Source organism: Physeter macrocephalus, chromosome 9, assembly GCF_002837175.3.
Source record: "Physeter macrocephalus isolate SW-GA chromosome 9, ASM283717v5, whole genome shotgun sequence".
In the NCBI taxonomy this organism is placed as follows: domain Eukaryota; kingdom Metazoa; phylum Chordata; class Mammalia; order Artiodactyla; family Physeteridae; genus Physeter; species Physeter macrocephalus.
In genome coordinates, this window is record NC_041222.1 from 515,289 (window position 1) to 528,045 (window position 12,757).

At 60.4% G+C, this 12,757-nt stretch overlaps 1 protein-coding gene across 1 annotated transcript in view; it reads right to left on the reverse strand.

Moving 5' to 3' along the window:
* The window catches only part of LOC102994741 (ras-specific guanine nucleotide-releasing factor RalGPS1), a 50,677-nt gene that overhangs the window by 14,401 nt on the left and 23,519 nt on the right, over positions 1-12,757 (reverse strand). The window contains exons 4-6 of the mRNA XM_028493506.1: positions 10,775-10,901; positions 9,289-9,446; positions 7,016-7,067 (exon numbers count right to left, since the gene is read on the reverse strand). Of these exons, the coding sequence (XP_028349307.1) occupies positions 7,016-7,067; positions 9,289-9,446; positions 10,775-10,901 (337 nt within the window). The remainder of the gene's footprint in view (positions 1-7,015; positions 7,068-9,288; positions 9,447-10,774; positions 10,902-12,757) is intronic.

Genomic DNA, 12,757 nt, shown 5'->3' on the forward strand with positions numbered 1-12,757 from the left:
TATTCTTATCCCCAGGTTATAGACAAGGAGTCTGAGGCTTAGAGAGGTGGAGTAACTTGCCCAAGGTCACAACGTAGGGAGGAGGAAGATGGTTGGTGCCCCTAAGGTGGAAGCAGCCAGGGTCCTGCTTAGGCCAACAGCATCATGAGAATTCAGACTGGCTGAGGCAGGTCTGAAAGGCATCTTCTCCTCAGTAGTTTTCTAGGTACACATTAGGTAGGTGGTAGGTATCTTGGGGGTTAAATTTCAGAAAGCCCTGAGTCTCTGTTGCTGGTCCAGGAGTGGGGAGCAAGGAGAAGTCTTGGATAATAATTACATTGAGGCCTCAGTAATCTTGCCTTAGCGGAGGTACCAGCCCCTCACCACCACCATTCTTCTATCTCAAGTGCACAGAGCCCCTGGTAGGAGTGTACCCGTGGAAGGGTTCAAGTGACGCCGTTCACCAACAGTGTCCACCTGAACCAGCAAACCCTTGCTGGGAAGCCGTCCCATTGGACCAGGTCTTGGTCCTTGCCGCTACCTAATGACTTACCCTCATCTGCAGGCAGGAAGCTGCCACCCTAAGTTCTGCTGGGCCTGGGATGTCCCTTCCTGCAGTACTTGTTCAAGGACTCTTGCTGCCTGGGAATCACATTTTTCTCTGGGTAGCGTCCCTGATCCACTGAGTGGGTCCCTAGGAGCCATATCTGCACTGCATGCTTAGCTGAGGGGACACAACCACCCCTGATCCAAGCCAGGTCAATCAGGTTTTCTCTCTTGGCAATTAGGAACCAGATTTGAGAGGCTGACAGTCAGGCTCTGTGGCTCGGTGAAGCTATAACATGTAAACTTGGGAGCTATGAGGCATCAAGCTTCCCCAGTGTGAGCTGAGAGGTCTAGAAATCTGGGCTGCAGAAGGAGAGGAGAGCATAGCAGGTATGCATAGAGGAGGGTCAACACCTGTCCACCTTCCAGGACCTGACTCTGAGGGGTTGTAGGTCCTGGACAGAGAGGTTGTGGGCAGAGATTTCTCAGCTACCTGTGAGGCCGCAGCAGCTAGCGGGCAGGGCCCAGCCCTTGTCTGTCAGGGTCCAAGGATAGCGTCAAGCAAAAGGCCAGGGACTGTTGCCTGCTCTTCTCTCCCAGGGGGGCCTGAGCTCCTGGGTGGAGCCTTACTCGCCAGACGTCAGTGTCTGATGCTTTCAACAAGGCAAGAGATGGCATCTCGGGGGGGGAAACCAGAATCAGAAGCTTGGCACATCGCCCAACTGGGCTGCCACCCAAGGCAGAGCGGCAGCATGGAGCAGCGGGGTGGACCCGGGGAACCAGACTGAGGGGTAGCAAGGGGAGGGCCACCAGCCTGGGGGTTCCTGGGCCTCAGCCACAGGGGACGGGGGTGGGGCAGTGAGGCCCCCTGTGAGCGTCACCCTGAGAACAGCCACCCTCATGGCTGCACTTCAGTTGAAGTGGACCCCTTGCCTCCAGGATCGCCCCCAGAACTTCGCCTCCCTCTCCTAACATGCTGCAGAGTTTGGGGCCCCAGAGGCACCCTTGAACCCTGGCAATCCCAAGGCATCTACCAGAGTCCTCTGACCTTCTCCAGGAGGAAAAGGAGTGTTTTAAAGACTCTGACTTGGGGGTAGCAGGCCTGGGGCTCTGCTGCCATGACTCCACTTCCCTGGGGTCTCCCTAAGGATGCTAGAAGATTTCATAGGCTAAAGACAGCACAGTGCGGACAGTGTGTCACCCAACCTCCTCTACACCCCAGAGCACCTACGGGCCAACTGTCGACCGCACCCTCTTAAAGGGGCCTTCCCCGCAGTTCAGAGTCACCCTGGAGGCCAGCAGGGCTGGCAGACACTTGCCTGCCCTGTAGCCCATGCACCCCATGACGACTGAACTGCCATGTGGGAAGTTTTCTCTTCGTCCCACCCAGCCTTAGACTCGGGGGTCTCCTGCTTGCTGGCGAGAGGTTCCCTACTGAGCGAAATTCATACATCGCAAAGTAAGTTCCCGACAGGAGCAACTGCACCTGTGTGTCCAGCACTTCCTGTGAGCATCCTCCCTGTAGAGCTGGGGAACCTGAGGCTCAGAGAGCTTGAGAGACATGCCCAAGGTCCCCGAGAGAGTAAGCCGCCCCGACCTCGGCCCTGCCCACCCCTCCACCCGCCAACGCTGCTGACAGTGTCCAGAAGTCGCGACGACCTCTCTCTGCAGAGGCACAGGCAGAACTTCAGAGACCAGGGCTCATCACGGAGCCCACCCCTCCTGCAGAGACTCAGGGACACGCAGCTTCCCTAGGCCACCTCTCCTCTCCTTGGACACGACTCGGGCCTCGCAGCCTCCTCAGGACCCCCCCTTGAGGGCCTACTGTGGTCCTCTTCACCCAATGTCCTCGGCTTTTGCTGAACCATTGCCTCTACCAGAAGCTCCCGCTGAATCCCCCAGTCTGACTCGGGTCCCCCTGCTGGGCTTTCCCGTCGCGTCCTCTTCATGACCCCCTGTGCACCTGGCATCGTGGACTGAATCTCTGTCTCCCACCTGGGCCGTGAGCTGTGACCGGCCCCCTGACGCAGCTCCCCCTCCCCAGGAAGGAGGGTGAACAGCTCTGCTTCTGAGGGGGCTGGCGCGCTTTCCCCTCCTGCCCGCTTTCCCTCTCCCACCAGAGGGGCTTCCTCCAAGGACCCCTCGGCCTCCTAGCCTCTCCGCCACCCACATTTTGGCCTGTCCATCACGTGAGAAGGCCCTTCTGCGCAGCCTGGCAACGTCAGACTAGAGGAGAAGGATGGCTGAGTATTTCGGAGAGAACTTTGTGACGTGCTTTCATATTTCACCCCTTAAAAAGTGACCAGGAAACATTTCTGATTACACCCTCTTTTAGAAAGTGAAATGTTATTGTTTTCCTGGGTGAAAAAGAAACATTTACCCATTGTAGAAAATTTGGAGAATACAGAAAGAGAAAATAAAGTCTCTCAATAACTCTACAAGCAGAGACAACCAAGAGGAACGATATTATGTACCTTCATACATACACACATACGCGTTCATTCCCATCACCCACTTCGCTCTCTGCAAAATGTTTAACTCCTGGGCTGAGATTCTTGTTCCCACTTCAGCGCCAACGCAGGCATGAAGAAGCGGCGATTACCGCTTACCGACAGGCCCGACTAACTCTCCCCACCCCCCGCTCCATTTCTGAGGTGGCTGAGGTTGCTTGAGGCCGGCCTGGGGCAGCGTCCACCGCTCCCACATTCCACTTCGTCCAGGATGCATTGAAAATGCCTTTCCGGGGCCACCTCCCTGCCTCCTTGGGAAAGTAGATGTGACACAGGGCTCTCCTGCCTTTGTCCCACTCCCAAGACACAGGTGAGAAAACATCAGGTCAGGGACGTGAGGGGCGTCCCACCCTTGTCCCCTCCCCAGAGACTCCGGCCTCTGGCTCCCCAGGGCCCTGACCCAGGACCACCACTCTGTCCTCATTCTGGGCCCTGAAGATAGGGAGGGTCTTTGGGGGCCGCCTGGGGGCCGAGAAATGGCCAGCGCTGCCCAGGGTCTGGCCGCCTCAGGGCTCCTGTCTCTTCCCGTCGCCCCCGCCAGCCCACGGGCCCTGCGACCTGCTGAGGCTGAGCTGGATGAGGGGCAGGAGGGTGACAGCAGCGGCAGAAGGCCCCCGTGGCTCCTCGAACCCTCCGCGGTCCCAGCAGGGACAGTGGCTGGGTGCAGCCACTCCGCCAGAGAGCGGCTGGGCAGGTCCCGGGACTCTGGGGGCTCCAAAGCGGGTGCTCTTTAAGGCTGGCCACTTCAGGAAGCACCGGGCACAGCCTGAGCTCCGGCTGCCACCCAAGGACGCCTGGGGGCCACAGGGCTGAAACGTCCAGGGGAGTGAATCAGGGAAGGCAAACTTGCAAGATGGGCCACACGATCCCACCCTTGGCCAGATAACGAGAACCATCCTACCCGCCTGTTCACAGCAGCATCGAGGCTGACTATGATGTGCCCTGAGACCAACAGAGGGGTGTGTGCCGGCGGCTGGGTCACTGGCCTGGGCCTCCTGGCCCTGCATGCTGGTATCTGGCTCCATGTCTCTACCTGGCCAAGGCCAAGCTTGTCACCAGGGCTGGGGGGCTGGGGGGCAAGTCAGTTGAAGGTTGTGGCCTGTAAGCTTCAGGGCTGGGGGGCAAGGTGCTGCCCCCCTCTCCCAGCCTGGCCTCTGGGGACTGGAACAGACAGGACCTCTTCCTCTGGGGGAACTGGCCCAGCCCTCACCTGCACCCTTGTCTCTGGTTCTGACGCCCCCGTCCGCCCACGCACGTGTAAAGATGCAGGGAGAGCGGGTTCTTAGAGCGTCTGCTGGGAACAGCGGGCGGGGGTCCGGGAGGGTAGGCTCCTTGGGGGCAGCCGCTGGTCTCTGGGGCCGGGAAGAGTGAGGCCCGGCTCCCGGGGAAGGGGGGACCAGCTCCCCTTCAGCGCGCAGGAGCAACTTGGCACGGGGGAGGCCGGGTCGGAGGGAGGTCCCGTGGGCCTGGGCTCTGGGCGGGCGGAGGTTAGGAATAAGGAGGCCCAGGCAGCAACAGGAACTGCGGCCACTGAACTGAGAGAGACGAGCAACATTTTACAAAGATGTCCAAGCGTGTGAGATAAATCCCCTCTAAGTCTCCCGTGGGGTCTTCAGGAAAGTCTAGAACGCTCCCATGTTTTTGAGGGAGTGGACTCTTTCTGGGGGACATGAGAAGAGGCCAGTGCAGGCTGGAAATGGAGACTGGAGGCTGGGCCGCAGGAGCTGGAGGCCGAGGGGCAGCTGGCGTCTGGACCGTCAGGACCGCCGGGGTCTCGGAAGGCGCCACAGGGGACATCCTAGCCCCGCCGGCATCTTCCAAAGCAGGTGGTCTCCTGCTCCCCTCCGCAAGGAGGGGCCGGACCGGGAGCTGGGTCCCGAGGAGGTGAGGGACAGGCCGTTCTCCTGGAGGCGGGGCTGGACACCTGCACAGGCCAGCTGTCTGTGAGACCAGCGCTTGCCAGAAAGCCCACCCAGAGTCCTGTTAGAGACTTTCAGATGGAGAGCGGGTCTAATGCTAAATCCTAAGTGAAAGAGACAGAGGAGAAACGCTACAGCGTTTGGTGTTCCCCGAGTGCAGCACGGCACCGTCTCCCTGAGCGGGAATTCTCTCACCGCCTTCCTTCCTGGTAGCTCTGATCTCAGTCGTGGGTGCTTAGTAGGAACCGAATCTGCCACCCTCAGTGACTGGCAAGGTGTCTGGCGGGGAGCAACTGCTTAATAAGCAGCTTTGAATGAATGAGTGAACGAGTGAACGAAGGAATGAACGAGTGAACACAAGGAATGGATGAGTGAACAAAGGAATGAACGAGCCGTGAGCAGGTCCAGGTGTGGATACTATTCAGGATGGGTGTCCTCTCGTTGGCCCGTGGTTGGGGAGATGCTGGATCACCCGTAAGCCCCCTTCCTCAGGGTTGCCCCAGGAGTCCCCTGACCGGTGCTGAGAAAAGTCAAACTTCCGCTCGTCAGATCCGGAGTCTGCCCGGTGCCTGTCTGGCTCCCACCCCTCCCTGGCGTGGGCAGGGAGAGGGCAGCGGGGCCCGTTTGCCTGTGCTCCCCAAATCAGAGCAAACATCCCTCCAGGAGGCCTGCGGCGGGACAGAGGGAGGAGCTCCGAGGGCTCAGGGTGTCGTCCCTCCCCCTCTTCAGCCCCCCACCTAGGGTTTCACGAGGACAGATGGACTGGCTGACCGACGTGGGGCCAGTCCCTGCAGTGTCACAGCGGCTCCGGATGAGGCATGGTGGTGACGAGGTGGGCCCCGTGATCGGGGGAGGAGGACGTGGGTCAGCCCTGCCCACCAGGGGCGGGTGAGGCAGGACCGTCAGGTCACCTCTCTGCGCCTTGCTGTCCACAGGCACGAAACGGGGCCATTTTACGAGTAACCGCCGCGTAGCTGGGTCTGAGGATTGGGAGAGACCAAGACAGTGCCTGGTACACAGGGAGTGCTCAAGAGATCACATATCCCCACATGATAGCACTCTGCCCTGTAGGGACTGGCCGGACTCACCCCTTCTCTGGCCATCTATGACTGTGGAGGCCGAGGAGCCAGGGGCTCCAACACCGGAGAAGGAGGGTGTGTGTATGTGTGAGAGGCATGTGTATGCCTGCATTGGGAATGTACACCCACATTTGTGTGAGCGTACGTGAGTGCACGTGTGTATGTGTGTACATACACACGTACTCAGAGGGTGTAGCGTGTGTGTGTGTGTGTCTGTGTGAGTGTGTGTGCCTGTCTGTGCTCACAGGCCGCCGTGCACACAGGCTAGTGGAGGGGCTACTCTGACGGACGGTGCAGACCTGCCTCTGCGTCACTGGGTCTCCCTGGCTCCCCTCAGAACTTAAGTCGCCACGATGCCCTTCACCTTCGGCGGCGCCTAGGCTGTGGGAGCTCCTCGTGCAGAGTCCCTGTCTTCCCAGAGCCCACCTGGTGCCTGGCACAGAGGAAGCGTCAGCAAGTGGAGTAGGCGCAGGGGGTGAATTCCCAGGGCAGACAGGCTGGCTGCAGGGAGCCCAACCCCGGGCCAGGGTCCCCTTCGTTCACCAGTGCCCAGCACGGTAGGTGTCGGCCCAAAGGCCCGAGGCCACGGGGGCGCAGCGCTCTCAGACCCCACCAGGCGGAGCCACAGGCCCGTCTCCAGACGAGGCCCGTTCTCAGGCGTCTGGTTTCCAGAACGCTCATTTCAGACCAAATCTGCACCCAGGTCTCCTCGGGCGCTGGCCTTAGACTCCCGGGCCAGCTCTGGACCAGGTGATACGCGGGGCTGCCCGAGCAGGGGCCGCGACGCCTGCCCCATGCCCATCCTGCACGGCGGCCTTCCCGCCTCGGCAGCCCCGCCCGTGGGCTGCGCACGCCGACCTGCGGGAGCCACAGGGCAGCCTCACCAGGCTGGGCCGCCGGTGAGGTCGGTGGGGCTGGTCTCCAGCTCCCCGGGCCCTGAGCGACTCCCCTGGGAAGGAGGCCGAGCGGAGGCCACACTCACCTTGCCAGCCCTGAAGACATCTCTTCACTAAACTCTGAGCTCTCACTACTGCCTGCAAGAGGAACACAGATCGATGAGTGCGGCGGCCTCGCAGAAGAGGGGCCACCCGGAGCGGCCCATTCTCCTGGGTCACTGGGCCCGGGCCCCGAGCTGCACAGACATGCCGGAGGAACAGCTTCCTGACCCTGTGGCTGTCAGCGTGGCTCGGCTTCTGCTTTGCTGCTGCTATTTCTGACTCTCGGCCCATCCCGTCTCACTGTTCCCAGCCCCTGAGGGTGGGTCCTCCAATCCCTTCCCTGCCCCCGAGGGCTGCAGCTGCCTGCCCACCGGTCCTCTGGGGTCTGGGCCCTTAGGCCTCTGTCTTGGCCTGGCCTGGCTTCACCACCGCCTCCCTTCTGGCCCAAGTAAAACCAGTGTCAAACAGGCCTCACCTGGTGAAGACAGGGGCCAAACGAGCACACTTCTTCCTCCAAAGGTCAGGGCTCGACTAGACGTTGGTCAGGGAGCAGCTGCCTAGCAGCAGACAGAGGCCCCGACGGAGCGCCCCTTCAGGTCCTGGGCAGTGTGCACAGAGCGGGGCCCAGCCCTCCCCCAGGCCTGCCCCTGGGGCCGACTTGGACTCTCCAAGGCCCGGCTTCAGCCACGAGGACAGCAGAGAGATTTTCTCGGAGGGGCCTGGGTTCCACACTCTTTGCCTGGGCGGCCTGCTGACACCACAGGCAGGCAGTGGGAGGGGGAGAAGGAGGACATCTCAGGTCCCTTGGGAGTTACAGGAGGGAGGGGACAAGTTCAGCTCCAAACAGGGCACGTGCACATACGGCAACGTGCTCCCAGCCTTTCAGCTCCAAACGGAAAAAGTTTCCCGAGTAGAAGAGCCGAGAACCAAACTGCCTGGTGATCTCCCGCCTGGATACTGGACAGCATTGCGTCTGACTCAGTTTTCTGTCTCAGGAATAGAAAGGCCTGGGCTCAGGCACAGCTCAGAAAGTTTCCTGGATGTAAAACAGCTGTTCTGCTGCCCAGCTGAATGCTCTTGGGCCAGCATTTCCCAGACTGGTTCCTCAGAAGCCCATCCCAGAGGACTCTCCAAAGAAGATGGTTCTGGCCCAGGTAATGAGGGAAGCTGCAGACTCCGCTGCCTTCTGGGAGACCCACAGAGCCCATAAGCACGTTAAAGTCTCTGGGAAGAGACCTGCCTACGTGGTTTATCCCAGCCTTTCCCCGACACACAGACCCTGAATTCTTTCCCCAAGGCACACCCATGAACCACAGGCTACACTGTCCTAAGCTGGTATAAACCCCTGACCGGGTCCAAGTGAGATGACCTCCTTCCTGGACAGAAGGCAGACATGGACCTTGCTTGTCACAGACTTCCCAGGAGGTAGGAGACAGCTGCCCCCTGCAGTGGCACTGCCTCGGAGACTGGCCTCATTTCACGAGGACGTGGGATGTGAGATTCCTGCCCGATTGTCCTGTCTGCACCACCCTCTTCCTTTCCATGCCCAGGGGCCCTCCACCCTACAGGCCTCCGACTAACCTGCTGTCAGCCCCGGGAGGGCTCCCTATTAAGGGAAGTAGACAGACACACAGACTACAGAAGCATGGGCACACTGAAAGGACACGGCCAGCGGCGAGTACGCTTGTCTGACAGCAGAAATGACCTGGGTGACCTGGTCAGGTGACCTGGACACTGCAGCGGGACAGACCTGTGACCAGAGCTCAACGCCATCCTTAGCTCTGACCCCTCTCCTCCTGGCCCCAGCAGCTCAGTTTCTGTCCTTCCATTGACATAAGCATCATTTCTGGCTGAAGTTCAGACATACGCTTTCATCCCAGATCAGTTTTTTACCCGCCCTCACTCTGGCTTCTCAGTGTGAAGACAGGGGCGCAGTGAGCACCCGGTGGCCGCCCTGCTGCCGTCCCTGGGCAGCACCTCCCCCTCTGCCCTACGTGCGGGGGCTGTGGCTCCCCAGGGACGGAGCCCCGCGGGGGCAGCGACCAGGCTTCGGCAGCTGCCGGCCAAGGATGGCGGGTCTCAGTTACTTGTCCAGCCTGCCTGCCACTCTCAGGGCCACCAGCAGGATGAGGACAAACCCAGGGCATTTCGTGAAGCCTCGGAGGCCGGGAAGCAAAGGCCTCCCTAGCTCTGGTGACGCCTGTGGGGAGCCCCCTCTGCAGGGGGTGAGGGGCCACCGGGCACTGCACGGTGACAGAGACAGACACACGCCGGGCTGTGGCCCACCCGCTGTGGTGTGCAGGCCGGAGACGCTTACCGAGGGCGAGTCCATTGGTGACGGCAGAGGAGGAGGCGAGGGCGAGGCCCCTGCGGGGGCTGCGCGACTCCAGGACGCTGTCGTCCAGCAGGTGCCTCGCTTTCTCCGATGGGAATGTCGCACTCTTACTCTCAACTACACTCAACTGACACATCATACTGGAAAATGGAAAGGAAGAAAGAGGCAAAGCTCCTTATCTAGGGAGTGACATTGGTTACACCTGCCCTGGCGTCCTGAGCAGACGGCGCAGCTGCAGGAGAAAGACCTCCACCCAGAGCCGTGGTCTAAGCCCAGGCTCTGCCCTATCTCCCCGTGTGAACTTGGGCAAGTCACAGCCTTCTTCTGAGCCTCAGTTTCTCCATCTGCCAAATGGGGACTTACGATACTTGCTCTGCCTGTCTCCCAGGATGACTATGAGGCTCAAGTGAGCGGATGTTGCTTGTGAGCCATGGCGCCACACAAGCGAAGGGACAGTGTGACCCTGCGGTCAGCACGTCTGGCTCTGGAGTCAGAAACCTGGCCCAAATCCTCGCTCCAGCCTTACTCACCACTGCAAGGTACTTCACCCGTCGAACCTCACCAGCCTCTTTCTTACAATGCGTATCATATAGCGCCTACCTTGGAGGCCTGCAGGGGCTCAGTGAGAGAATGCTGGACAGGCACATAGCAGAGCATCTAGCACAGAGCAAGCCCCGAACGCTTGGAGAGCAACCCTATCTCCTCCAGCCTGTGAGTGACTCCAGGGCTGGTCTGGTCTGGTTGAGGCTTGTGTCTTAATGGTGGAAGGAAGGAAGGGAGGGAGGGAGGGAGGGAGGGAGGAAGGAAGGAAGGAAGGAAGGAAGGAAGGAAGGAAGGAAGGAAGGAAGGAGGGAGAGAGGGAGGGAGGGAGGGAGGAAGGGACCCAACTGCTCAGGATTCTGTGCCCGACACCCTGGGGACATGGGCATGGCTGCTCCGGCCACACTGAGGACCATGCATGTCCCCCCGCTGTCAGCCCCACACAGCTGGGTGAGCCAGCGGCAGGCTCATGCTCTGCAGGCTTTCTGCAACAATTGGCAAGCAGAGACTCTGAGCCCCAATACACAAGCACCATGAGACACCTAGTGCTCCCTGGCTGACAGTCATGGTGTCCACTGGACTCGGGGGTTTTCCACAGGAGGCACTAACCGAGCTTGGGCAAACCTCCTGGAATCTCTCCACTGTTTCCCTGCCCTTCCCCGCACACCTCCTCCCTTGGCTGCCGAGCCCGTGAAACCCCGTCACCAGTTCGCAGGCTGTGCTGCCGCGGACACCCCGACTCTTCCTGAGCACGCGCCAGGCCCGAGGAGAGGGCACCAGCCCGGGATGCCGAGGGGGCCCGTCAGTGACTCCCGGACGGGCGGGGGAGGGCCCGGTGGGACGGCGTTCCCAGCAGCCCTTCAGCCCACGCCCCACGCTCAGCCCAGTCTAGACCCGGGGAGCAGGGGGTGCTCGCTCAGTCACCCACTTGTTGCCCAGGCTGTGGCTCTTCCTGTGTCTCGGAACTGGGGGCGTGGGGAGGCTGCCAGCCACAGATGCGTCAGGACAGGTGGGCCGCCGGCTGAACCTCGCAGAACTGGAGCCGCCGGCGGGGGCTGTGAACAGAGCAGAGAGAGTGATGGTGGCGCTGCGGAGGCTCAGGGGAGGGGGGCCGGGTTTGGCGGAAGGCACCTGGCCCGGCTGTCACGGGGGGCAAGGTTCTCCCAAGTCCCGTGGGCTTCCACTCGCGAGACCCTGACCCCTCCCTCCCTGCTTCCAGGCTGACAACCGACCGTCAGGAGGGCCAGTGTCCTGCTCTGCGTGGTGGCCCCCTGACCAGGCAGCCCTGCTGCTCAGACGGGGGAGAGTGCCGTGGACGGACGTGGGGCTGGACGCGGGGATCAGCATCCTGGCCTGTTTCCCTGCGGCGAGACTCTTCCATGGCCACCCAGCTGGGTGACAGAGCTGAGCCTTAACAGTGTGACTTCTGAGTCCAGGTCCAGGGCCCTTACCCTGTGCCCTTCCATGGCCACTTTCTGTTCTCAACCACACATCCGACAAAAAGCGATGTGTGGAGGGCTTATTGGGGGGCAGTGGATTTAATGAGAGGAAGCACGTCTAGGTAGGCAGGGGTTCAGACCCCTGGCCTCTCAGCTATTGCCTGGGTGACCTTGGATGGGTTACTTACTCCCGGAGCCTCAGTTTCCTCATCTGAAAGGTGGGAATAATTCACTCACCTGGCAGGTGGTTGGGAGGGGTCATGAAGTAATGTGTGCTGAGTTAGCGTTCACTCTGGTTTTATTATGATAATATTACCTTGTCCTCCTCAGCCCCAGTCATGGGGCCAACAGGAGGTCATCAGAGCCAGGGGATCGGGGCCACAAGCCCCACTGAGCCGCATATGCAGAGAAGGGGGCAGATTCCTTCATGCTGGCCATGTCCACAGCTATATTTTGTGGGGTGTGGTCTGGACCACCGTGGTACTCTTTAGTTTCTGTGGCTTGGGAAGGGAGGTGTTTAAGGTGTTACGAAGACGGGCTCTTGGACTCTAATCAACAGAAACTGATAAAGGTCAGACGAGGAAGTCAGGCAAGGCTGTATTCGGACTCATGTTCACAGGGGAGCACAAACAAGTAACAGGTCCTTGCTCACACCCTGAAGGGGGGCGAGCTGGTTCCTTTCGTGGGGCCAGGGCAGGGGCGGATGGGTGGGTCAGGCTGGAGGGGTGGCTTAGGTGGTTTGCCCACCCCTCGGGGCTGCTGTGTGCAGGGATCACGTGTAGTACCCAGCTCAGAAGTGGCAGTTGGGTTTTGGCCTTTTTGTATCTTATCGTTCATAATTTGCCCCAGCTGCGCGTGCCCGCAGTTAGTTTTAGTCCCTTATAGTTTCTCTGTATCTGTTGCTGGAGGAGACGTTTGTCCAGGTGCAAGTCCTGCAGCAAAGGGCCCCAGGTCCCAGCCTGTCTCAAAGGGAGGTGACCCCAGATGCCAGCCTAGCCTTAGCTACGTGGGCCAGACACCGGAAGTGGGGGCCAGGGTTTCCACAAAGGGGCTGGGCCACTTCCTGCGGAGCACATCAAACACCCTGCCAACCGAGGGGCTGCTGCCTGGCCGTGCTGGGGAACGTCCTGGAGGGCCTAGGAGGCCCGAGGTCCATCCTGGGCTCCAGATCCTCCGCCACAAGATGCTGCAGATCCACAAGTGACCTAAGGGTTCCCATGTCCTCCAGCATGCTTGGTTCATTCTTATTTTAGTGTCCAAAACCATGTCCCCTGTCCCCAGCCACTTTCCCCTTCTCGCCACTCAGGCCCCTTCCGCAGCCTATTGCACACACTCTAGTCTCTCATCTTCCGTGAAAACGCCTCCCGGCCCGGCTCTCCTCCCGACCAGCCACGCTTCCTCAGACAGAGGCCTGCTCCTCCTTACTCTGCTGCCGCTCCCTCACTCACTCCTCAAGTCGCTGAATCTGGTTT